Here is a 26,618-nt window from a genome sequence, read left to right on the forward strand (position 1 = left end):
CCTCAGCCTCCCAAAGTGCTGGGATTACAGGCGTGAGCCACCGTGCCTGGCCTTATTTATTTTTCTTTAAGACGGAGTCTCGCTTGTCGCCCAGGCTGGAGAGTAAGTGGCATGATCTCCACTCACTTCAACGTCTGCCTCCTGGGTTCAAGCAATTCTCCTGCCTCAGTCTCCTGAGTAGCTGGGTTTACAGGTGTATGCCACCACGTCCGGCTAATTTTTGTATTTTTAGTAGAGACGGGGTTTTGCCATGTTGGCCAGGCTGGCCTCAAACTCCTGACCTCAAGTGATCCACCTGCCTCAGCCTCCCAAAGTGCTGGGATTACAGGCATTAGCCACTGCACCAGGCCTGTGTTTATTTCTTATTGTTTTGAAATGGAGTCTCACTCTGTCGCCCAGGCTGGAGTACAGTGGCGCGATTTCAGATCGCTGCAAACTCTGTCTCCTGGGTTCAAGTGATTTTCCTGCCTCATCCCCTTGAGTAGCTGACGTTACAGGTGTGCGCCACCATGTCTGGCTAGTTTTTGTAATTTTAGTAGAGACAGCGTTTCCCCTTGTTGGCCAGGCTGATCTCAAACTCCTGACCTCAAGTGATCTGCCTGCCTCGGCCTGTCAAAGTGCTAGGATTATAGATGTGAGCCACTGTGCCTTGCCTCTTTTCTCTGTTGCTTTCTGGTACAAGATGTTACAGGATTATCTTGTAAGATTCTTGCGTCAGACCTGGAATCTGCTTATTCCAATAGCCTTGGTTATTTTTAGTGGGTAATGATATTTGATGAGTATCCTGAAAACTAAATCACTCTCTTCATTTTTAGTGATTAGTAACTTGTTTTGTAAATTGACTAACTTGGTGAAAATTAAAATTTTTTATCATTAGAGAGAAATGAGTTTTGTTGAAAGACTCGATTTCTAGAGGCTGGGTGTAGTGGCTCACTCCTGTAATCCCAGCACTTTGGGAGACCAAAGAGGGCAGATCACCCGAGGTCAGGAGTCTGAGATTAGCCTGGCCAACATGGTGAAACCCCATCTTTACTAAAAATACAAAAATTAGCCGGACATGGTGGTGGGTGCCTGTAATCCTAGCTACTTGGGAGGCTGAGGCAGGAGAATTGCTTGAACCCGGGAGGCAGAGGTTGCAGTGAGCTGAGACTGTGACATTGCACTCCAGCCTGGGCAACAAGAGCGAAACTTTGTCTCAAAAAAAAGAAGACTCAGTTTCTGAAGGTCATGGGCATAGAACAAGGTTTGTGTACTTTGAGAGAATTCTGGTTACTTTTGACCCGACCTTATACCTGGAGGATTGGTATTAACATATTAGGGCCAGGCACTGTGGCCCACACCTGTAATCCGAGCACTTTGGGAGGCCAAGGCGGGTGGATCACCTGAGCTCAGGAGTTCAGGACTAGCCTGGGCAACATGATGAAGCCCTGTCTCTACCAAAAATACAAAAAGTTAGCTGAGTGTGGTGGCACGCACCTGTAGTCCCAGCTACTCAGGAGGATGAGGTAGGATCACTTGCCTGGGAGACGCAGGTTTCAGTGTGCTGAGATGGCGCCACTGCACTCCAACCTGGGAGACGGAGTGAGACCCCATCTCAACAACAACAAAAAAAACGTAGAGTTGCAGGAGTCCTGGTACTTGGATTTTTTTTTTTTTTTTTTTTTTTTAGGTAGAGTCTCGCTCTGTCACCCAGGCTGGAGTGCAGTGGCGTGATCTCGGCTCACTGCAAGCTCTGCCTCTCATGTTCACGCCATTCTCCTGCCTCAGCCTCCCCAGCAGCAGGGACTACAGGCGCCCGCTGCCACACCCAGCTAATTTTTTTGTATTTTTAATAGAGACGGGGTTTCACCGTGTTAGCCAGGATGGTCTCGATCTCCTGACCTGGTGATCTGCCTGCCTCGGCCTCCCAAAGTGTTGGCATTGCAGGCATGAGCCACCGCACCTGGCCAGGTACTTGGATTTTAAAGAAGTCATTCAGTGAGCATTTATTAGATTCCCTGTGTATTCTAAGCTCTGTGCTAAGTGCAAAGGATAGAACAATTAAAGACATTGTTCTTGGCCAACAACAGTGGCTCATGTTTGTAATCCCAGCACTTTGGGAGGCCAAGGCAGGCGGGCCACCTGAGGTCAGGAGTTTGAGACCAGCTCAGCCAGCATGGTGAAACTAAAATGCAGAGATGAGCTGGGCGTGGTGGTGGGCGTCTATAATCCCAGTTACTCGGGATGCTGAGGCAGGAGAATAGTTTAAACTGGGGAGGCGGAGGTTGCAGTGAACCGAGATTGTGCCATTACACTCCAGTCTGGATGAAAGACCGAAACTTTGTCTAAAAAAAAGAAAGACATTGTTTTTGCCCTCTAGGAGAGCAGTTTAGCTGAGCCTAGTAATAACTTACATTTATGTGGCATTTTTGAATTTACAGTCTACTTCCTCATACATCATCTCATTTAATCCTTATTTATAATCCTTATAATCCTACTCTGAAGCAGATATTACTGTCCCCATTTTACAGATAAAGCATTTCTGGTTCAGAGAGATGAATTTGTCTAACATCATACAGCAGACACAGCACACCCTGGACAGGATATAATCTTACTTTTTAAAGCCAGAGTTCTTGGCTGGGCATGGTGGTACACTCCTGTAACCCAGTGCTTTGGGAGACGGAGGTGAGAAGATAACTTAAACCCAGGAGTTAAAGGCTACAGTGAGCTATGGTGGTGCCACTGCACTCCAGTCTGGCCAACAGAGCAAGACCCTGTCTCTAAAAATGGATACATATCTACTTACATACATATATACAAAAATGGTAAAAAGAGGCTGGGCTCACTCCTGTAATCCCAATACTTTGGGAGGCCGAGGTGGACAGATGATGAGGTCAGGAGATTGAGACCATCCTGGCTAACACGGTGAAACCCCATCTCTATTAAAAATACAAAAAATTAGCCGGGCGTGGTGGCGGGCACCTGTAGTCCCAGCTACTCAGGAGGCTGAGGCAGGAGAATGGTGTGAACCCGGGAGGCGGAGCTTGCAGTGAGCCAAGATCGCGCCACTGCACTCCAGGCTGGGTGACAGAGTGAGACTCCATCTCAAAAAAAAAAAAAGTAAAAAGAAACAAACCCACTTACTCAGAATTCTTGCACTCTAGTCTGGGTGATAGAGCATGACCTTATCTTCTCTAAACATAAATAAATAAATCAGTCAACCAACCCATCCACCCTTAAGCAGTTTTTTTGTTTGTTTGTTTTTTGAGACAGAGCCTCACTTTGTTGCCCAGGCTAGAGTACAGTGGCATGATCTCGGCTCACTGCTACCTCCATTGCCTGGGTTCAAGTGATTCTCATGCCTCAGCCACCCAAGTAGCTGGGATTATAAGGTGTGCACCACCATGCCTGGCAAACTTTCGTATTTTTAGTAGACATGGGGTTTTACCATGTTGGCCAGGCTGGTCTCGAACTCCTGACCTCAAGTGATCTGCCGGCCTCGCCTCCCAAAGTGTTAGGTTTATAGGGGTAGCCCCTGCACCCAGCCAACCAACCAATTCTTAACCAGTTCTTTCTGACTTTCTATATTAAGGTGTTTATTTGATTTTATTTGTTTTCAAGAAGAGGATTTACTGTGTTGCCCAGGCTGCTCTGGAACTTCTGGATTGAAGTGGTCCTCCCACTTTAGTGTTTATTGGTGTTTTGGTGTTTTTATTTCAACAGAATACAATAATAAAGATAGACTGGTTCAGCTAGGGAAAATGATCCATTTTTCTTCCCTCCTCAAACAGGATATAATTGATACAGCATGTGAAGTCTTGGCCGACCCTTCTCTTCCGGAACTGTTCTGGGGGACAGTAAGTATGTCAGAGAGAGTCACTGCATAGCAAAAGAATTGTTCAAACACTTGTTTTCTTACAGGTTTTATACTAAGCATTCATGTGTATTTTCTCATTTAATCTTTATAAAAATGTATGAAGTAGATACTATTACTGTCCCTCTTTTAATGTGATAACACATGACACTTAGAGATGTGAAGTGATTTGCACAAAGTCACACATAGAAAGAGGCAGCCAGAACCCAGTTCTGTTTGACTTGAGTCTGCAGCCCACGTTATTACCAGTGTGCTGTCTCCAACCCACCAGGTTTTTTTTTTGTTTGTTTTGGTTTTGTTTTGTTTTTTTGAGATGGAGTCTTGCTCTGTTGCCCAGGCTGGAGTGCAATGGCGCGATCTCGGCTCACTGCAACCTCTGCCTCCCGGGTTCAAGCAGTCCTCCTGCCTCAGCCTCTCAAGTAGCTGGGATTACGGGCACCCGCCACCATGCCCGGCTAATTTTTTGTATTTCTAGTAGAGACGGGGTTTCACTATGTTGGCCAGGCTGGTCTCGATCTCCTGACCTCGTGATCCGCCCGCCTCGGCCTCCCAAAGTGCTGGGATTACAGGCGTGAGCCACTGAGCCCGGCCTTCCAACCCACCAGTTTTTTGTTTTCATATATGGCAGTATTTTAGACACCAGTGTTCCTGCAGCTCTTGAAAGTGCTTTTAGGAGATTGTAACCGTAGCCTATGAGTTGTCAGGGTATTGTAACTAGTTAGAGTGAGAATTTGGCTTTGAAAAGAACAATTTCTCACCAGTACTTGCCCTGAGCATTGACAACAGTCTCAAACCTCAAGATCCAACTGATGATCTACCTGTATATTTTACCCTCTTTTTTGTAAGATACTGTCTGATGTTATAGAACCACAGTGCTCCTGGGAGAAGCTGGTATGAAACAGTATCTAGAGTGAGCATCTGTGGTTGCTGTGAGTTAGCCAACTGCTGAAATAGTTGGGTAATTTGCACTTTAGTGGAAACATGTAATGCACAGGTGAACAATACTGTCTTCCTATAGAAAGGATGGCCGGGAAGAGGTCACTGGATAGAATAGTAGTCTTTTTTTAGGTCCCTCACTAAATCAATTGTTTTATATCCTTTTTCAGTGGAAATATGAAAGTCTTAAATTATTAAGGAGGGATGATATCTGTCTAAAAGGAAGGATTAATTCTAAATTTTCTTGTGATTGCTGGGAAATTTGGAGAGATGTTAATTTGTGGATAATGTGAAGATCAGTGATTTGTCTCCTTCCACCACAGGAGCCAACTTCTGGCCTTGGGATCATTCTGGACAGTGTGTGTGGAATGTTTCCCCACCTCCTCTCCCCACTCCTGCAACTGCTCCGAGCCCTGGTATCAGGGAAGTCCACAGCCAAAAAGGTAAGTTGCTCAGTCAGATAAGTAAAGAGAATGGAAGATTCTTTATGGAGACTTTATTAGGAATCTTTTTTGCTTTCCACATTGCAGTTCTACTGCCATGACAAAAGTTAGTCTGAAGGTGAATGAAAGATACCAAAGATAGCACCTCAATTCTATAAAATTAAATAATCTTTTCATTAAGTACCTATTGTAGATACTGTGGGACTAAGACTAAGTATAAAGTTCCTTAATATCTAGTTGGAAGTTACTAGATATAAGAAATAAATAGCTAAGAGCCAGGTGGTACAGAGTAAATGTCATTTGAGCAATAAAGACCATACTGTTCGGGAGAGATAACTGCCCTTGTGGAGTGATGGGGACTTGAGTTGAGTGTTAAAGCCCAGTGAAGATTTGGCGAGGGGTGCAGAAGGCAGTTCCAAGAACAGTCACAGTGGTGGGATTGCAAGAAGTTTGAGAGTCTGGCTGAAAGAGCAGACTGTGGGACCTCCCCTTGCTTATCCTGGAGGGGAATGTGTGATGGTTTTTTCTGTTTTGGCAGGTGTATAGCTTCTTGGATAAGATGTCTTTCTACAATGAACTTTATAAACACAAGCCTAATGATGTGATCTCCCATGAAGATGGAACTCTTTGGCGGAGACAAACACCCAAACTCCTTTATCCCCTTGGTGAGATAAAGAGATCCCCCTTTTATGACAGCTTTTTTTTTTTTTTTTTTTTTTTGATGTCTTGCTCTGTCTACCCAAGCTGGAGTGCAGTGGCAAGATCATAGCTCACTGCAGCCTTAAACTCCTGGGCTCAAGTGATTCTCCCACCTTAGCCTCCCAAAGCACTGGGATTATAGACGTGAGCCGATGCATCCAGCCGGTTACACTCTGAGGCTCTTATCTGTTGCAAGTGCTCAAAGAGGAAAATATAGAGGGAATTGCCTCACTGTTTTAATCCTGGCATCATCACCATTGACTTCTCCAGTGATCTAGGCACTAGCAGTCCTATGAGGTATTGTTGGTATCATCATTTGAATGGAAAACTGTTCTTTGCATTCAAGTGATTTTTAGACATGTAGAAAGAGTCACTTGTCGGCCAGGTGTGGTGGCTCACGCCTGTAATCCCAACACTTTGGGATTACAGGCCAAGGTGGGCAGATCACCTGAGGTCGGGAGTTCGAGATCAGCCTGACCAACATGGAGAAACCCCGTCTTACTAAAAATATAAAATTAGCCGGGCATGGTGGTGCATGCCTGTAATCCCAGCTACTTGGGAGGCTGAGGCAGGAGAATCGTTTGAACTTGGGAGGCGGAGGTTGCAGTGAGCTGAGATCACGCCATTGCACTCCAGCCTGGGCAACAAGAGCGAAACTCCATCTCAAAAAAAAAAAAAAGACACTTGTCTACATGACAAGAACTTTTTTGGGTATTTTAGTTGAAAAAGCTGTAGGAATGTTAGCTACTAAGAAGAGAGCCTGTGAATCCCAGAACTTTGGGAGGCCAAGACAGGCAGATCACTTGAGGCCAGGAGCTCGAGACCAGCCTGGCCAACATGGTAAAACCGCATCTCTACTAAAAATACAAAAATTAGCTAGGAGTGGTGGTGTGCCCCTGTAGTCCCAGCTACTTGGGGGCCCGAGGCACGAGAATCACTTGAACCCAGGAGGTGGAGGTTGCAGCGAGCCGAGATCGTGCCACTGCACTCCAGCCTGGGCAAGACGGAGACTCTGTCTCAAAAAAAAAAAAGAGAGAGTCTGTGAGTTTGTGTATCTCTGTGTGTTTGAAATATTGATGTCTGGTAGAGGAGTTACATTTTTTATTTATCCTCAGATATTAGACTAATTTATCTTTCTTTCTTAGGGGGTCAAACCAACCTTCGCATACCTCAAGGCACTGTGGGCCAAGTAATGTTGGATGATAGGGCATACCTGGTACGCTGGGAATACTCCTATAGCAGCTGGACCCTCTTTACCTGCGAGATTGAAATGTTGCTTCATGTTGTTTCAACTGCAGGTAAGGTCAACTTTCGGAAACATCACTACGAGGAGGAAAAGTGGACGTGCTTGGAGGATTTAGAGAGGAGGAAAAGTGGACGTGCTTGGAGGATTTAGAAAATAGAATATCTACATAAAATTTAGAACCATCAAGATTGTGATTTGTCTGATTTGTGTATCTGGGTCTCAGACTGTTCAGTGATCTTAAAGGGGTTGTTTGCTGTGAGGTCACAGGCTGTCTTTCTTCTCAGATGTGATTCAGCACTGCCAGCGAGTCAAACCCATCATTGATCTCGTCCATAAGGTCATCAGTACAGACCTGTCGATAGCAGACTGTCTCCTGCCCATCACGTCTCGCATCTACATGCTGCTGCAGCGGTGAGTCTGTCTTGGCTGACCCTCAGCTGCCCAGTAGAGATCTCAGCACTTGTGCCCTCAGTTTGCAGGAACCTGGACACATACCCACTGGGTTAAAGTTCACGCATGTTCCTTGGTTTTCCTGTTTTTATATGTCTGCTGAGGGGAGTGACTGGGGAGAGAGAACTGGAAAAATTTGTGAGGGAACCAGTGTATTATTTGCTTTATTGAGTATAGTGTATTGTTCTCCAACCAGGTTAACGACAGTGATCTCCCCACCTGTGGATGTCATTGCTTCTTGTGTCAACTGCTTAACTGTTTTGGCTGCCCGCAATCCAGCAAAGGTAAGATGCCAGATCTTCCCAACAGCCAAAAATGTAGCACTTGGCACATACTTGAAGATACGTGGGCATTTAACTCTTCCTTTTCTTTCTCAGGTCTGGACTGATCTTCGTCACACAGGTTTTTTACCATTTGTGGCCCATCCTGTCTCCAGCCTGAGTCAGATGATTAGGTGAGCCAGCTCCTAGGGTGGTGGGCCATATTCCCTAGTGAGAACCACGTATGTCTCAGATCTAGCCTAGGTTTATTAATTTTATTTTTATGTATTTGTTTATTTTTTTGAGATGGAGTCTCACTCTGTTGCCCAGGCTGGAGTGCAGTGGTGCAGCTTCTGCCTCCCATGTTCAAGCAGTTGTTGTGTTTCAGCCTCCCGAGTAGCTTCGGATTATAGGCTTGAGCCACCATGCCCGGCTAATTTTTGTATTATTTATTTATTTAGTTAGTTACTTTTTTTTATTTTTTGAGATGGAGTTTCGCTCTATTGCCAAGGCCAGAGTGCAGTGGCACGATCTAAGCTCACTGCAGCCTCCACCTCCTGGGTTCAAGCAATTCTCCCACCTCAGCCTCCCTAGTAGCCAGGATTACAGATGTGCGCCACCACGCCTGGCTAATTTTTTGTATTTTTAATAGAGATGGGGTCTCACCATGTTGGCCAGACTGGTCTGGAACTCTTGGTCTCAAGTGATCTGCCCGCCTTAGCCTCTCAAAATGCTGGGATTATAGGCATGAGCCACCACGCCCGGCCTGATTTTTTTTTTTTTTTTTTGAGATGGAGTTGCGCTCTTGTTGCCCCGGCTGGAGTGCAATGGCGTGATCTTGGCTCACCGCAACCTCTGCCTCCCAGGTTCAAGTGATTCTCCTGCCTCAGCCTCCCGAGTAGCTGGGATTACAGGCATTCACCACCACGCCCCGGTAATTTTGCATTTTTGGTAGAGATAGTGTTTCACCATGTTGGCCAGGCTGGTCTCGAACTCCTGACCTCAACTGATCCGCCCGCCTTGGCCTCCCAAAGTGCTGGGATTACAGACATGAGCCATGGTGCTCGGCCGAGAAGAAGAGAGATTTCTTATCCAACATCAATCATGTTAGTATGTGAGCATTTACTTTCCAGCCCAGAAAATCCAGAGGTTTCTAGATTCAGGGACTTGGTGTCCCGTTATTAAGCCACAATCACTCTGTATTTTTTCTCATTTCATGGGTTCTCGAGCTCAGCCAGTAGACCACTTACCAGTACACAGACTCCATCTTACTACCTGAGCATTCTCGCCTTGCTCGCTCTTGAAAAAATGTTTCCCTGATGTTCCTTTGATTTTTTTACTTCCAATCTCTTGAGGTTTTATATCAATAAAACATGTTCTTAATGTTTACCCTAGGTACAGAACTGTCTCGATTGGATTATTTCCATTGGAGAGCTTTTCTATTTTATGTTCAAGTCATCTAGACTATAACAAGAATGCTCTATGATTAGTTTCTTGAAACCTTGAAATTTCTCTATCATTTTTTTTCTCTCTACTTCTCTTTTTCCAGTGCGGAAGGGATGAATGCTGGAGGGTACGGAAACCTCTTGATGAATAGTGAACAGCCTCAGGGCGAGTATGGAGTTACTATTGCCTTTCTGCGCTTGATCACCACCCTTGTCAAGGTACAGTCTGATTTTGTTCACAAAGGGCAGAAAAAGAAAAGGTCCAGTGTGGTCAGATGACTCTGAAATAGTTTCCCTGGCCCTTGGTGCTGTAATCTTCTTGTCTGTAGGCAGAATAGTCATCTTGAAGTTATAGTGACAACAGTTTCTATGTATTGAGCACCTACTATGTGCCAGTATATTCTCTATTAGGTGCTTAATGATGTGAATTTATTTAATAGTTGGAAGGTTTATGAAGTAGAATGGAAGAGGCCAAAAGGGTATTGCATTGACTGTCAAGCTATTTTGACAGTAACCCGGGATAATATCATATCCCAGTATATATACATGTGTGTATATTCCTGAAGCAAAATTTCACGGTTTATTTCACATTTATTCTTACCACACAAGTTGTACCCTGATATTTTCTATTCAGTCTCCTCCCTATTTAAGTGAATTTTGACCATAGACTGATCTCATAGTCTCCTAATGGGTTACAACTCGGTTTGAAAAGTACTGACATAGAGCATAAATAATGACATAGAGCATAAATTTTGGAGTCAGAATTAGGTTTACATTCAGGTTGACAGCTTACTAGCTGCATGACCTTGAGCAAGTAAAGAATATCTTAGAGTCTCTAAAATAGAATGCTATATGGTTTCTACCTCATGGGATTGAGAAGAGGGTCATGCATGAAAAAAACTATACTTCCTGCCTGCAGGAATCAATGAAAGCTTAAAAAGAAATGATTGTAGGCTGGGTGCAGTGGTTCATGCCTGTAATCCCAGCACTTTGGGAGGCTGAGGTGGATGGATTACCTGAGGTCAGGAGTTTGATTCCAGCCTAACCAACATGGTGAAACCTCATCTCTACTAAAAATACAAAAATTAGCTGGGTGTGGTGGTGGATGCCTGTAATCCCAGCTACTCAGGAGGCTGAGGCAGGAGAATTGCTTGAACTTGGGAGGCGGAGGTTGCAGCGAGTCGAGATCACACCATTGTACTCCAGCCTAGGCGACAAGAGTGAAACTCCATCTTGGGGGCGAAGAAAAAGATTGCATATAGAGATAGGAATATAAATATAGATATTTATATATAACTAAACAGTCCCCATTTTTAATAGAAGGATACTACAGTTAACAGATATCATTGGGTATCAGATTTTTGCATATCAGATCTCCTTTCTAGTATTTCAGTGATGGGATTGAGGTTAGGGACGGCTGGCAATCATGATAGTGAAGTGGCATTGTTCATCATCAGCAATCCTCTATCCTTTATGTTTAAGGTGCCTCCCTTCTGTCCAGATTTAGCCTGCATCCCTTTTCTTCATGTTGGTGCCTTTTGTGACATTCTGTTTCATCACTTTTTCTATACTAGGAAAGACCCACAACTTGGGCTCAACTATAAAGTAGGACTTTTGATGTTTCTTTTTTTTCATTGATGACCAAGGTTTTCCTGGATTTCCTTTGGACCTATCTATGGTTTTGGAATTAAATCTCTAGGTAACTAAATGACTTCTCCTTAAATGTGCGGAAGCCCTCACTGTGTGGTTTCTTGTAGGGGCAACTTGGTAGTACCCAGAGCCAAGGACTTGTACCCTGTGTAATGTTTGTGCTGAAGGAGATGCTTCCCAGCTACCATAAGTGGCGCTACAACTCTCATGGAGTGAGGGAACAGATTGGTAAGGACAGCCTGGACAGGGAAGACCTGGGGATTTCTGGCCTCCCTGGAGAGTTTTTTCTTTCCCTTTCTTGAGATAAGGGGTCATTACACAAGGCCACATCATTCCTCTGTCTTTTCTGGAGTCCAGGTTGCCTGATCCTGGAGCTGATTCATGCGATACTGAACCTGTGCCACGAGACAGAGTTGCACAGCAGGTAATGAAGGGTTAATTACTAGAGCTTGGTGCTCGCCAAGGCAAGACACAGGCTTTTGCTGTGCAAAGCCGTCTCATTTCTTCCAGAGAATTTACCCTGCTTGAGCCCAGAACTCAGTAATCTTGAGGTTGTTAGTTGCTTTCCATTGGCTTGTTTATCATTTCTCACTGTGGACAGAGAAGTAGGAATGAGAGAGAGAGAGTGTGTGTGTGTGTTTGTGTGTGTACACATACACTAATATATTAATCATTCTTTATGATCGTTACAAAAGTTCATTCCTGGCCGGGCGCGGTGGCTCACGCTTGTAATCCCAGCACTTTGGGAGGCCGAGGCGGGCGGATCACGAGGTCAGGAGATCGAGACCACGGTGAAACCCCATCTCTACTAAAAATACAAAAAAAAAATTAGCCGGGCGTGGTGGCGGGCGCCTGTAGTCCCAGCTACTCGGAGAGGCTGAGGCAGGAGAATGGCGTGAACCCGGGAGGCGGAGCTTGCAGTGAGCCGAGACTGCGCCACTGCACTCCAGCCTGGGCGACAGAGCGAGACTCCGTCTCAAAAAAAAAAAAAAGTTCATTCGTGACAAGACACTCTTCATATATATCTACTTCCCAGGGCCAGTTACTATGTATTCTCAGTTTTTTCCTCTTTCTGTATTGACTGTAACTTTCTTTCCATGCCACTGCTCATAGATGTCTTATTTTAATGGTTCCATGCATTCCATCATGTGGATTAATTATGATCCTCTTCAGTAGCTGTATCTGTTACTTGATGGACATTTAGATTGCTTCTCAGGGTGATCTTTAGGTGATCAAGTCTATTTCAGGAAAGTGATCAGAGCGCCTTCAGCTTGCAGAGAGCTGGTCTCCAGTGTCCAGTAGGTTAGGTTAGCCACCCTAGCCTAATTGGACAGTGCCCTTCCTTCCAAGATACACTGAGTGGCTCCCTGGTAACTCAGAACACCTCTGTCTTCCAGTCACACTCCCAGCCTGCAATCTCTCTGCATCTGCAGCCTGGCATACACAGAAGCAGGACAGACAGTTATCAATATCATGGGCATTGGCGTGGACACCATTGACATGGTAATGGCTGCTCAGCCTCGAAGGTAGGGCTCCTTCTCCATGTTCCCTTTGTTTGTCTTTATTGTGCCTGCATGTTACTAATAACTCCAGTTTAAGTTAACTTGCAGTAGCTTTTAGAAGATGACATTGTTCTTCCTAGGACATAGCCTTTACATACCCTAGTTGCTGCTGTATAGATTGGCATATAGCAAAGGGAGTTGATTACTCCTCCTCTCTCCTAGTTTGGACTGGGGCCTCTAACAGAAGCTGTTGAACTCTGGGATTATTGTTGGAATCTAATTCATGAGAGCACATATATTGCGAATGAAGTCATATTGTCTGAATCATCTTTGGTTTCCATTTGGCACCCTAGTGATGGGGCAGAGGGCCAGGGGCAGGGCCAGCTGCTGATCAAGACAGTGAAACTGGCATTCTCCGTCACCAACAATGTTATTCGGCTGAAACCTCCTTCTAATGTGGTGTCCCCCCTGGAACAGGCTCTCTCACAACATGGTATGTATTTCTCTTCCAATCACAACATGGTATGTATTTATCTTCCAGTCATTTCTGCTCATAAATACGTATTTTAGGCAGTGTTTTTGGATGTCAACAGTATTTTCTGCTTCTTGAGGAAGTTTGGGAATGATTACCAGCTCCTTTCCTGAAATTGGAAACAAAAGGACTAGATGGTACTTTATTTCTGTCTCTTATTGATGATAGAATAATAGTTAAGAATGGCCCAGCGCGGTGGCTCACGCCTGTAATCTTAGCACTTTGGGAGGCCGAGGCGGGCGGATCACCTGAGGTCAGGGGTTCAAAACCAGCCTGACCAACATGGAGAAACCCCGTCTCTACTAAAAATACAAAATTAGCTGGGCGTAGAGGCGCATGCCTGTAATCCCAGTTACTCGGGAGGCTGAGGCAGGAGAATCGCTTGAACCCAGGAGGCGGAGGTTGCAGTGAGCTGAGATCGCGCCATTGCACTCCAGCCTGGGCAAGAGCAAAAACTCCGTCTCAAAAAAAATAATAATAATAATAGTTAAGAATGCAGATTTGAAGTCAGACTGCCTTGGTTCAAATTTGGTATCCAATCAACTGTGTGACCTTGGGTGCGTTTATTAAACAACTCTGCCTCTGATTTCTCATCTGTAAAATGGGGATAATGGTACAGGTTGAGTATCCCTTATCTGAAATGCTTGGGACCAGAAGTGTTTTGGGTTTCAGATTTTTTTTTCATATTTTGGAATAGTTGCAGTATACTTACCAGTTTAGCATAAATCCAAAATGTTCCAGTGAGCATTTCCTTTGAGCTGTATGTAGTTAGAGATTTTGACACACTCCAGATTTTTAAAAATTTTTTTTATTTTTATTATTATTTTTTTGAGACAGTCTAGCTCTGTTGTCCAGGCTGGAGTGCAGTGGCGCAATCTCGGCTCACTGCAGCATCCGCTTCTGGGTTTAAGCAATCCTCCTGCCTCAGCCTCCCAAGTAGCTGGGATTACAGGCATCTGTCACCACGCCCGGCTAATTTTTGTTTTGTTTTGTTTTGTTTGTTTTGTTTTGTTTGGTAGAGACGGGCTTTCGCTATGTTGGCCAGGCTGGTCTCCAACTCCTGACCTCAGGTGACTTGCCCTCTTTGGCCTCCCAAAGTGCTGGGATTACAGGCATGAGCCACCGTGCTCTAATTTCAGATTTTCAGATTATGGATGCCTGTAGTATCTTCCTAATAAGATTATAATAAAGGGCTGGGCATGGTGGCTCACGTCTGTAATCCCAGCACTTTGGGATGTTGAGGCTGGGGAGGATACTTTTGAGTCCAGGAGTTCGAGACCAGCTTGGGCAACATAAGACCCCCATCTATACCAAAACAAACAAACAAAAAAATTAGCTGGGCCTGGTGGCATATGCCTGTGGTCCCAGCTACTCAGGAGGCTGAGGTGGGGGCATTGCTTGAGGCATGGCAGGTCAAAGCTGCAGTGAGCCATAATTTTGCCACTGCACTCCAGCTTGGGCAACATAGTGAAACCCTCTCTCAAAAAGAAAAAAAGATAGGCTGGGTGCAGTGGCTCATGCTTGTAATCCCAGCACTTTGGGAGGCCGAGGTGGACGGATCATGAGGTCAGGAGTTTGAGACCAGCCTGGCCAACACAGTGAAACCCCGTCTCTACTAAAAATACAAAAATTAGCTGGGTGTGGTGGTGGGTGCCTGTAATCCCATCACTTTGGGAGGCCGAGGTGGGTGGATCACCTGAGGCCAGGAGTTCGAGACCATCCTGGCCAACATGGTGAAACCCTGTCTCTATTAAAAATTTAAAAAATTAGCTGGACGTGGTGGTGCACGCCTGTAATCCCAGCTACTCGGGAGGCTGAGGCGGGAGAATTGATTGAACCTGGGAGGTGGAGGTGCAGTGAGTCGAGATCATGCCACTGCACTCCAGCCTGGGTGACTGAGTGAGACTCTTGTCTCAAAAAAATTAATTAATAAAAATTAATAAAATAAGCACCTATTTTATTCAAAATGTATCTTTGCTGTTGATGAATTGGGTTGAACTGTTTATCCCCAAATTCTGACTATTCTTTTGCTCCTGAATAAGGAGAAGGATACAGCCACCTGGGTTTGCTGTGGCCCTCCAAGTACTTGAGGGTAAATTCCTTCACATACACACTATGAGTCTTTTTTGAAGCCAGTGCTCTAAAGACTTGAATGAGGCACACTTGATATCTAAACTGTTTCCTGTGCTGCTTTAGGTGCTCATGGAAACAACCTCATTGCTGTTCTAGCCAAATACATCTACCACAAACATGACCCTGCTTTGCCACGTCTTGCCATTCAGCTGCTGAAACGTCTGGCCACGGTAGGATCGTACTTCATGCACACACGCTGTTTCCATGAGGGTGTTTTTTTCCCCCTGATTGCAAAAGACATGCTCAGGCTACGTGCAGCAGCTTACGTCTGTATGTAATTCCAGCACTTTGGGAGGCCGAGGTGGGAGGATCACTTGAGCCCAGGAGTTCAAGACAAGCCTGGGCCACATAGTGAGACCTCATCTCTAATATAGAAAAAAAGGAGAAAAGGCTGCGTGCGGTGGCTCACGCCTGTAATTCCAGCACTTTGGGAGGCTGAGGCGGGTAGATCACAAGGTCAGGAGTTCAAGACCAATCTGGCCAAGATGGTGAAACCCCATCTCTCCTAAAAATACAAAAATTAGGGGGCCGGGCATGGTGGCTCGTGCCTGTAATCCCAGCACTTTGGGAGGCCGAGGCGGGCGTATCACAGGGTCAGGAGATCGAGACCAGCCTGGCTAATACGGTGAAACCCTGTCTCTACTAAAAAATACAAAAAATTAGTGGGGCATTATGGCAGGCGCCTGTAGTCCCAGCTAATTGGGAGGCTGAGGCAGGAGAATGGCGTGCACCTGGGAGGCGGAGCTTGCAGTGAGCTGAGATCGCGCCACTGCACTCCAGCCTGGGCAACAGAGCGAGACTCCATCTCAAAAATTAGCCAGGTATGGTGGCAGGTGCCTGTGATCCCAGCTACTGGGAGCCTGAGGCAGAGAGTTGCTTGAACCCGGGAGGCAGAAGTCGCGGTGAGCTGAGATCACGCTGCTGCACTCCAGCCTGAGCGACAGAGGGAGACTCCGTCTCAAGATAAAAGGAGAAAAAAGACTTGCTTATTGTAAAATATTTATTTAAATGTTACAAATAGATGTAACAGAAAGTTAAGATGCCCTATGATCTCATTCCAAGAATCCCTGTGGGCAAGGTGATATGCCATGCTCCAGATTTCTTTCTTTCTTTTTTTTTTTTTTTTTGAAACAGGGTCTGGCTATGTCTCCGAGGCTGTGCTCCACACTTCTTTTCTGTGTTCTTGTATTTTAAAAAGTATTGGCTGGCTGGGCGCGGTTGCTCACGCCTATAATCCCAGCACTTTGGGAGGCTGAGGCGGGCGGATCACGAGGTCAGGAGATCGAGACCATCCTGGCTAACACAGTGAAACCCCGTCTCTACTAAAAATACAAAAACTTAGCCGCGCCTGGTGGCGGGCGCCTGTAGTCCCAGCTACTCGGGAGGCTGAGGGAGGAGAATGGCGTGAACCCCAGGGGGCGGAGCCTGCAGTGAGCGGAGATCGCGCCACTGCACTCCAGCCTGGGCGACAGCGAGACTCTGAAAAAAATAAAAAAAAATAAAATAAAAAGTATTGGCTGGGCGCTATGGCTCACACCTGTAATCTCAGTACTTTGGGAGGCTGAAGCAGGTGGATCACGAGGTCAGGGGTTAAAGACCAGCCTGGCCAAGATGGTGAAACCCCATCTCTACTAAAAATACCAAAATTAGCTGGGTGGTAGGTGCCTGTAATCTCAGCTAGTCAGGAGGCTGAGGCAGGAGAATCGCTTGAAACTGAGCAACAGAGATTGCAGTGAGCCGAGATCACATCACTGCACTCCAGCCTGGGGCGATAGAGTGAGACACCGCCTCAAAAAAAAATAAAAAAGGTATTTGGGGCTGGGCGTGGTGGCTCACGCCTGTAATCCCAGGACTCTGGGAGGCCCAGGTGGGTGGATTGCCTGAGCTCAGGAGTTTGAAACTATCCTGGGCAACACGGTGAAACCCCATCTCTACTAAAATACAAAAAAATTAGCCGGGTGTGGCTGCGTGTGCCTGTAGTCCCAGGTACTCAGTAGGCTGAGGCAGGAGAATTGCTTGAACCGGGGAGGCGGAGGTTACAGTGAGCCGAGTTCGCACCACTGCACTCTAGCCTGGGCGACAGAGTCAAAAAAAAAAAAAAAGTATTTGAGTATGTACTTTTGTTCTTTATAAAAGCAGAATTCCTGGTACTGTTTTTCTTTCTTTTTTTTTTTTTTTGAGACAGAGTCTCGCTCTGTTGCCTAGGCTGGAGTGCAGTGGCACGATCTTGGCTCACTGCAAGCTCCGCCTCCTGGGTTCACGCCATTCTCCTGCCTCAGCCTCCCCGAGTAGCTGGGACTACAGGCGCCTGCCACTGCGCCCAGCTAATTTTTTGTATTTTTTTTAGTAGAGACGGGGTTTCACCATAGTCTCGATCTCCTGACCTCGTGATCTGCCCGCTTGGCTTCCCAAAGTGCTGGGATTGCAGGCATGAGCCACTGCGCCCGGCCCTTCCTGGTATTGTTTTTCTTTTGAGACAGTCCCACTCCATCACCCAGGCTGGAGTGCCGTGGCATGATCTCACTGCAGCCTCCACCTCCCAGGTTCATGCGATTCTCCTTTCTAAGCCTTCCAGGTTGCTGGGATTACAGACGCCCACTACAACACCCAGCTGATTTTTTGTATTTTTAGTAGGGACGAGGTTTTGCCATGTTGGCCAGGCTAGTCTCGAACTCCTGACCTCAAGTGATCTGCCTGCCTCAGCCTCCGAACATGCTGGGATTACAGGCGTGAGCCACTGTGCCTGGCCCCTGGTACTGTTTTATGACTGGCTTCCTTCACTTGATACCATTTCAAGCAGTCTTGATGTGCTTGATGTCACATGGGCACATTTGGACTTCCTTCATTCTTTTTTGTCTTTTTTCCTTCTTTTAATTTGGACTTACTTCATTCTTTTTAATGTTTGCATATCACATCCTAGAATGGATGCATCCTGATTTATTTGGGCTACTTTCTGTCTTTCACTATTACAAGCAGTGCTGCAGTGAACATTATTATCCCTACCACCCTGTAAACATTTGTTTACAGTTCCAAAGATTTAGGTAGGTATAAATGAACATGTTATTTTTTATTAGATATTTCCAAATTACCTTCCAAAAAACATTGTAACAGTTTATATTTCTAACACCAAGTATTCTATCCTTGCTGCAAGAACTTCATCATTGTTTAGTCTTTGCCAATCTAATAAGCAAAAAAAGTTTCACTTTTCAGTTTGTCTTTATTTAACCGTGAGGGAAGTTGAGCATTTCTTTATACTGATTACTGTCTTTCCTGTGAATTTGGGGGCATCTCATGCTTGTTTGTGGTGATGTCCCTTTTAGCCCAGAGCTGTAGTCTGGATGCTTCCCTTTCTGCCAATTTTCTGGGAGCTCTTCAGTGCCCTTCTGCGGGAGCCCATTGAGGTTTTTGTGGAAGCAGAGCTCCAAGCCTGTGTGTTCCGGTCTCCACCAGGTGGCCCCAATGTCAGTGTATGCTTGTCTGGGCAATGATGCAGCTGCCATTCGTGATGCCTTCCTGACCCGATTGCAGAGCAAAATTGAGGACATGCGCATCAAAGTCATGATTCTAGAGTTCCTCACGGTTGCAGTAGAGACCCAGCCAGGCCTCATCGAACTGTTTCTGAACCTGGAAGTTAAGGATGGCAGTGATGGCTCAAAGGTAAGTCTGTAACCTGGGATGATGCTGGGAGTTGGCTCCCTGGGAGGCAGATGCTGGGCTCTGCAAGTACAGCTGCTGGCAGTGGCTGTGGAACTGAACTCTTACCTGTCCCTTCTTGCAGGAATTCAGCCTTGGGATTTGGAGCTGTCTCCATGTAGTGCTGGAGCTGATTGATTCCCAACAGCAAGATCGATACTGGTGCCCACCCCTGCTGCATCGTGCCGCCATTGCCTTTTTGCATGCTCTGTGGCAGGATCGGAGGGACAGTGCCATGCTGGTCCTCCGAACCAAGTAAGTCTGCCTCTGGGAGTAGTTTCATTGTTCTGGTCTACAAAATGGGAGTAACAATAGCTCTTATCCCAGAGGTTTGTTGTGACAGTTCACTGGGAATAAGAGTGCTTAGTCCTGGTTCAATACCTGGGAGTTTTACACTAATTCTCTTTCTAATGCTTCTGCAAGTATTAAGGATCTTTAAATATTAAGCACCTGGAAGGTTCAGTTGCTTTTGTGTTCCTGCCTTTTGCTAACTAGCTGCATCAAAACTCATTCTTGAGAAACAGTAGATTCAGGAGAGAGGGGCTTGCTCAAGTCACTGGATTAAATGAAACATTCTGTTCTATTGGACCTGCTGGCACAAAGGGAAGGAGTGTTAAAAGGCTAAATTTGGGAGTCTGCTGTCTTATTTCCCTCCCTCCACTTCTGTGGGGCTTTTGGGAATCTACAGTGGAAGGAATCTTGAAGAGTTTTTGTTGATCAACTCTATAATGCACAAGTGTGATTCATAAGAGGAAAATGTAATTTTATCTGTGGAAACCTTTCATTTATACAGGAATAACTGACTTATCAGACACATAAAGATTGAGACTGGTAAAATATGAAGTGACCACCAAAGGGAGCTTGAGAGAGGAGAAAATGACTGTGAGAGGGAAAAAGTATGATTTCAAACATTTATTTCCTTTTTAGACCCAAGTTTTGGGAAAATTTAACCAGTCCGCTGTTTGGAACCCTTTCTCCTCCCTCTGAAACATCAGAGGTAAGCTGTGGCAGAGGGCAGGATGGTGGCTACAAGTCCCTGGGAGGAAAGGTTGTGGGCTGTGAGGTGGGGCCGTAGACAATGATACCTCCCTAAACAACAGAATGTTCTCTTCACTAGAAACGTCTTTCTCAGGGAAGTGCCTGCTTTCTGTCCCTTTAATGTCTTGCTTTGGGAAGGAAAGTGGTTTGTGTTACTGTGTGTTGGTGGCTCTGTGGTCTTCTCCATTCAGTTGGAGACACTGTGGACCTGATGGTTCTGCTCTTGCAAGTCAGGCCATTCACATTCAACAGGGGTTGTACTAACTTGTTCTGCAAGTGTTGGGCCCCTGCTCTGTTCCCTGTTTGATATACTGGGGGAGATCAGTGATCAGAGATGTGATAATTGCCTGTTCTGCTATCTGTCTCCACAGCCCAGCATCCTGGAAACCTGTGCCCTAATCATGAAGATAATTTGCTTGGAGATATACTATGTAGTTAAGTGAGTACTTTCCCCTCTTGAGATTTTAACTGAAGGTTGGGGGAGTGGGAGTTGGTGGCCTACCACTGGGTGCATGGCTGGAAGAGCAAAGGCAGAGGAGAGAACTGGTTTGGAACCATTCATGGAGGGCCAGTGAGCTGTATTCCTGGCCAATCCACCGATGGCATTTATGATTGTCAGAAAGAGTTATTGTGAAACAAAGTCCATGCAACTGGGATTTTATGGAGGAGGAATCCTGGAAAGGCCTCAGCCTAACCCACACGTTGGAGGTGTCCTGGAGCCGTCTGCCTTTAAGCCCATGCAAGGTTGTTTTCTCTGCCCCAACAAGGGTCTGTACCCATTATATTCCCATCTGCTTTCAAAATCTAACTGGAGTTTTTTCTTGACACTGTAGGGGTTCATTAGACCAGTCATTAAAAGATACACTGAAGAAATTTTCCATCGAGAAACGCTTTGCCTACTGGTCAGGGTATGTCAAGTCATTGGCAGTTCACGTGGCCGAAACAGAAGGCAGCAGCTGCACCTCCTTGTTAGAGTACCAGATGCTGGTGTCCGCCTGGAGGATGCTTCTCATCATTGCCACCACTCATGTAAGACCCTTTTGGGGAGAGTTTTCACTTTGGTACCTTAGCAATGATGTGTTAAGATATCTAGCAGATATAGCTCCTTGTGAGGAAGAATTAATCAGGGTTTATTCCTGAGAGCTAAACTGTAATAGGTTCTATGCTGAGAGATTGGGGCTGTGGGGTATTTGAGGGTGTTGGGTCCAAGAGACCATTAAGAGGAATGCAGAGAAGTGATTTGAAATCCTTTCAGAGTTCCTAAAGCCTCCTGTGCCTCCCTTAGGCCTTGGCTGGGTCTTAGCTGCTCCCTGGCTGCATCTGCCTCTTGTGCAAAGGCATAACTGTCTTCTCATGCTGTGTACCTTGTAGATGCTAGGTCAATAAATACTTGTTGACTAGTCAGCAGGGAGCTGTGACAGCTGCAGCAGCACCCTCTCTAAAAAGCAGTTTGTCATTGGTTCTAGAAACTGCATTTCCTGGTCTTAGAAAAAGAACAGAGGCCATTGTCTCTATATTCTGTCTACTGGCTTTGTTTTTGAGAGAGAGAGATAACATCTGGAAGAAATGCATTGTTCTTGGTTTTTTTGTGATTTGACACCATCACGCTGTATCATAAGGACTTGGTATTGAAGTGTTCTTCCTTGGGGTATCCAGATTAATTTTGTTTTTTCTTGAGACGGAGTCTTGCTCCGTCACCCAGGCTGGAATGCAGTGGTGCGATCTTGGCTTACTGCAACCTCCGCCTCCCGGGTTCAAGCAATTCTCCTGTCTCGGCCTCCCAGGTAGCTGGGATTATAGGCGCATGCCACCACGCCCAGCTAATTTTTGTATTTTTCGTAGAGATGGGGTTTCACCTTGTTGTTCAGGCTGGTCTCGAACTCCTGACTTCAGGTGATCCACCCACCTCAGCCTCCCAAAGTGCTAGGATTACAGGTGTGAGTCAACTACGCTTGGCCAGATTAGTCTTTTGACTTCATGAACAACTTCAGCTTGATAGATGCCTCCTTGTTCCAATCACCTCCTACATCTGTGAGATTTGTTGCCTAGTGCCAGACTGCCCACAGGCTTGGAGCTTTGAGCCTAGAAGGGGCAGGTTTGTGGCTACTCTTGCTGTGGCATAGTGGTTTTGGACCCCTAAGACTCCATACACACTTAAAGGCTCACCTGTCTTTGAGAGTGGTTGATTCCCCAGGGTATAACCTTTATGTCACCTGCCTTTTAGGCCCTAGGTAGGCAGCAGTTCTTGAATTGTAGCTCTGAAAATCCCACCATCCTCTTTCCCCAAAGGAAACCTGTCTGTCTCACCTGTCTACCTATACAAAAGAAAAGAAAAAAAAAGAGAAAGAAACCTAAGTCCAGGATGGTTGGTCACCCATTCATTCTCTTAATGGCATTAGTGGAATGCTTCCAGGCATTGGGATACAGCAGTGAATAAGGTAGATAAGATCTTTGATCGCATAGAGAGTGCCCTATGATGGAGGAGGTAAATTATAAACAAATTCACCAATAAAAAGTATGGTTTCAGATAGTGATAATTTGCTGTGAAGGAAATAAAGTGCTATGGTAATGAACACATGAGATAGAAGTAGTCAGGGTGGCCTTCTCTGAGTGGTGATGTCCCAGCTGAGAGCTGAATGTGTGAAGAAGCCTTCCAGGTGGAGCCCGTGGAGGAGAGAAGTCTAGGCAGATGGACTTGCAAGTGCAAAGTTCCAGCAGTGGAAAAGAGCTTGATATGTTCACGAAAGAGGCAAGCAGGGTTGGACTAGAGTGAGCACAGATGGGACTGATACTAAAGTCAGTTGGACCAGATCCTGTGGGGTCTTTGGACCATGTTGAAGAGCTTGGTTTGCGTTTCCCAGGCACTGGGAAGCCTTTCAAGGATTCTAAGCAGAGGGAGGACAGAGTCTCAAAGAGGAGGTGAACCTGGGCTTGATTCTGACCATATCTAAGGGTCCACAAAAGAATAGCAGGGCCTTCAAGCCCTATTTTACCTTATTCTTTAGGGGACAGGATCTCACTATGTTGTCCAGGTTGGAGTGCAGTGGTGCGATCATGGCTCACTGCAGCCTCAACCTCCAGGGCTCACATGATCTTCCCACCTCAGCCTCCTGAGTAGCTAGGACTACAGGCATGCGCCACCATACCCAGCTAATTAAACATTTTTTGTTGTTGAGATATGGTCTCATCATGTTGCCCAGACTATAAGCCCTATTTTATTTTATTTATTTATTTAAGACGGAGTCTTGCTCTGTCACCAGGCTGGAGTGCAGTGGCACGATCTCGGCTCACTACAACCTCCGCTTCCTGGGTTCAAGCAATTCTCCTGCCTCAGCCTCCCGAGTAGCTGGGACTACAGGTGTGCGCCACCATGCCTGGCTAATTTTTGTATTTTTAGTAGAGACAGGGTTCCACCATGTTGGCCAGGATGGTCTTGATCTCCTGACCTTGTAATCTGCCCACCTTGGCCTCCCAAAGTGTTAGGATTACAGGCATGAGCCACCACGCCTGGCCTATATAAGCCCTATTTTAAATCAGGGAGACTGTTGTACCAATGACTAATTGCCTAGCAGAGGACCCCATGTTTCTTGGCCTCTAAAATCTGGAAAATTTTCCCAGCTGAAACCTTTTTCTGTTCCTTTGCAGGCAGATACAATGCACCTGACTGACTCTGTGGTGCGTCGCCAGCTGTTTCTTGACGTGCTTGATGGAACCAAAGCGTTAGTAAGTGTGTCTGGGAGATTTCACATTTCTCCCAGGGAGGTTGTCTTTGAAGTCAAATAGCGGAGGTCATGAGTCTGCCAGCCAGCCGCACAAATGGTCAGGTCACAGGGCTCACGTTGGCCTGGGAGGCCTGAGGCTGTAGTGAGTCAGCAGAGCTCTGTTGCTGCCATGCCAACCCTGGCTTCTCCCCCTCCACTCCACTCCTGTGAGCTCACTGCTGGGGAGGAAAGGCAGTGAGGCCAGAGGTGCCCTGTGGATGGCATGCGAATCTTGCCACTGACTTCTGACTGGTGTGCTGTCTCCTTTCAGCTCCTAGTTCCAGCCTCAGTGAACTGCCTTCGCCTCGGCTCCATGAAGTGCACTCTGCTGCTTATCCTCCTCCGGCAGTGGAAGAGGTGAGGCTGTGCCAGGAGAGGCAAGCCCGAGGCCAGAGTCTTCTTGTCAGTGCCTGCTTGCCTTCCTGAAAGGGAGAAATAGTGGGTGGAAGCTGGGTTGGTTTTCCATCTTGAGGAATGGGAGTGACATAGCAGATAGGAGGTGAGGCAGACTGGTGGGTATCCTGATTTGGAGCAGGGGCAGTGTGTGGCCTTTTATGAGGTATTTTGTCTCACTCCCCACCCCGTATTCTTTTTTTTTTTTTTTTTGAGACGGAGTCTCTGTTGCCCAGGCTGGAGTGCAGTGGCGCGATCTTGGCTCACTGCAACCTCCGCCTCCCAGGTTCAAGTGATTCTTGTGCCTCAACCTCCCTAGTAGCTGGGATTACAGGTGCGCTACCATGCCTAATTTTTGTATTTTTAGTAGAGACAGGGTTTCACCATGTTGGCCAGGCTGGTCTCGAACTCCTGACCCCAGGTGATCTGCCCGCCTTGGCCTCCCAAAGTGCTAGGATTACAGGCATGAGCCACCACGCCTGGCCCACCCAGTATTCTTTCTAGAGAGTTAGGTTCTGTGGATGAAATCCTTGGACCCTTGACGGAGATCCTGGAGGGAGTGCTGCAGGCCGACCAGCAACTCATGGAGAAGACCAAGGCCAAGGTGTTCTCAGCATTCATCACAGTGTTGCAAATGAAGGAGATGCGAGGTGAGGGGCAGAGGCAGGGGGAGCAGCAGCTGCAGTCTGCCCACTCCTGCTGACAGCCGGGCGGGGCTTCCTTCAGCTTAGGGCCACACGTTTCTTCTGGGACTTTTGAGTTTCCAGTCTTGGAATTCTTACACCAAGAAAGCTATTTTTTTTCCCTCACGTGTCTTCTCCCTCCTCTTCCACTGGACAGATGCTGTCCCTCTTAGTGCCCTACATCCCCAGCCCCTTCCTAGGAAGGAAACCTTGGTGTACAGTGAGAGTTGGCCTGGTGAGCATGACAGCGTCCCTCCCTGTCTATTCTGCAGTAAGTGACATCCCCCAGTACTCCCAGCTGGTGCTGAATGTCTGTGAGACCCTCCAAGAGGAAGTGATTGCACTCTTCGACCAGACCCGCCACAGTCTGGCATTAGGCAGTGCCACAGAGGACAAGGACAGCATGGAGACTGACGACTGTTCTCGGTCCCGGCACAGGGACCAGCGTGATGGGGTGAGAGAGTACCCTAGAAGGCCATCCGTCCTTTCCACTGCCCGCCAGCTCTGTGCCTGACTCTGGGGATAACTAGTGAGCAAGACAGATAGTCGCTGCACTTCTGGAGTTCACGGCCTGGTGGGAAAGGTTAATAGATCAGACTCTGCAGAAAAGCAGAAGCAGCCCATTGTACTGCAGGAGAGAAGTGCAGGGAGAACTTAGTCTCACTTCTAACCTGATCTGGGACTTAGGTGCCTTTTCAGCAATGACTTAGGGATTGTAGTGGTGGGCAAATGCAGGATCCGAAGTGAAACAGGAAATGATGTAGGGCTAAAAAGCAGGGGAAAAAATTGATCTGATTTTTACTTCAGAAAGATCACTCTGGACTTAAACTCCAGGCCTCAAGCCATCCTCCCAGTTCAGCCTCCCAAAGTGTTGGGATTACAGGCGTGCCCAAGAAAGATCACTCTGGATGCAGTATTGAATAGTATTTTTCAAATTGTGGGATCATGACCTATTAGAGTCTTGAAATTAGCACATTTTGTTACAACCAGTATTCTTTTTTTTTTTTTTTTGAGACAGAGTCTTGCTCTGTCACCCAGGCTGGAGTGCAGTGGCGCAATCTTGGCTCACTGCAAGCTCTGCCTCCCGGATTCACACCATTCTCCTGCCTCAGCCTCCCGTGTAGCTGGGACTACAGGTGCCCGCCACCACGCTCGGCTAACTTTTTCTATTTTTCATAGAGACGGGGTTTCACCGTGTTAGCCAGGATGGTCTCGATCTCCTGACCTCGTAATCCACCCGCCTTGATCTCCCAAAGTGCTGGGATTACAGGCGTGAGCTACCACGCCTGGCCACAACCAGCATTTTTAAAAAATAAAGTAGAATAAAATGTTTAAGAAAATATCACTGTGCTTTGTGTGATGTTAGGGTAGGTATTTTTAGTGAAAAACTGTAAATGTGTACATGAGGGTACAGTCTAAAAAGTCTGTGGGTCAGGCGCGGTGGCTCAAACCTGTAATCCCAGCACTTTGGGAGGCCGAGGCGGGCAGATCACGAGGTTAGGAGATCGAGACCATCCTGGCTAACACGGTGAAACCCTATGAAAAATACGAAAAATTAGCCGGGCATGGTGGTGGGCACCTGTAGTCCTAGCTACTTGGGAGGCTGAGGCAGGAGGATGGCGTGAACCCAGGAGCGGAGGTTGCAGTGAGCCGAGATCGCTCCATTGCACTCCAGCCTGGGGGACAGAGCGAGACTCCATCTCAAAAAAAAAAAAAAAAAAAAAATGTCTTTATGACTCTGGGTCATGGCCAAAAAGAAGTTTGAAAGGCCACTGGTACAAGGATAGATTAGAGAGGATGGAGCAGGACCATTTAGGAGATGGTTGCAGTAGCAAAGCAAGAGGCGGCATCGGGCAGGGTTGTAGGGGTCCCTCAGACTCCATGTGGCAGAGTTGGTTGGA

At 46.5% G+C, this 26,618-nt stretch overlaps 1 protein-coding gene across 1 annotated transcript in view; it reads left to right on the forward strand.

Moving 5' to 3' along the window:
- The window catches only part of NUP188 (nucleoporin 188), a 62,916-nt gene that overhangs the window by 30,235 nt on the left and 6,063 nt on the right, over nucleotides 1-26,618 (forward strand). The window contains exons 13-34 of the mRNA XM_032165351.2: nucleotides 3,771-3,836; nucleotides 5,113-5,232; nucleotides 5,771-5,897; nucleotides 7,077-7,229; nucleotides 7,462-7,588; nucleotides 7,824-7,911; nucleotides 8,005-8,081; nucleotides 9,437-9,551; nucleotides 11,090-11,210; nucleotides 11,340-11,406; nucleotides 12,380-12,508; nucleotides 12,838-12,977; nucleotides 15,213-15,319; nucleotides 18,600-18,806; nucleotides 18,928-19,097; nucleotides 19,770-19,839; nucleotides 20,252-20,319; nucleotides 20,714-20,909; nucleotides 23,526-23,603; nucleotides 23,913-23,998; nucleotides 24,539-24,684; nucleotides 24,990-25,171. Coding sequence (XP_032021242.1) covers nucleotides 3,771-3,836; nucleotides 5,113-5,232; nucleotides 5,771-5,897; nucleotides 7,077-7,229; nucleotides 7,462-7,588; nucleotides 7,824-7,911; nucleotides 8,005-8,081; nucleotides 9,437-9,551; nucleotides 11,090-11,210; nucleotides 11,340-11,406; nucleotides 12,380-12,508; nucleotides 12,838-12,977; nucleotides 15,213-15,319; nucleotides 18,600-18,806; nucleotides 18,928-19,097; nucleotides 19,770-19,839; nucleotides 20,252-20,319; nucleotides 20,714-20,909; nucleotides 23,526-23,603; nucleotides 23,913-23,998; nucleotides 24,539-24,684; nucleotides 24,990-25,171 — 2,640 coding nt within the window. The remainder of the gene's footprint in view (nucleotides 1-3,770; nucleotides 3,837-5,112; nucleotides 5,233-5,770; nucleotides 5,898-7,076; nucleotides 7,230-7,461; nucleotides 7,589-7,823; nucleotides 7,912-8,004; nucleotides 8,082-9,436; nucleotides 9,552-11,089; nucleotides 11,211-11,339; nucleotides 11,407-12,379; nucleotides 12,509-12,837; nucleotides 12,978-15,212; nucleotides 15,320-18,599; nucleotides 18,807-18,927; nucleotides 19,098-19,769; nucleotides 19,840-20,251; nucleotides 20,320-20,713; nucleotides 20,910-23,525; nucleotides 23,604-23,912; nucleotides 23,999-24,538; nucleotides 24,685-24,989; nucleotides 25,172-26,618) is intronic.

This window comes from Hylobates moloch, unplaced genomic scaffold (genome assembly GCF_009828535.3).
Source record: "Hylobates moloch isolate HMO894 unplaced genomic scaffold, HMol_V3 SCAFFOLD_10, whole genome shotgun sequence".
Taxonomy (NCBI): domain Eukaryota; kingdom Metazoa; phylum Chordata; class Mammalia; order Primates; family Hylobatidae; genus Hylobates; species Hylobates moloch.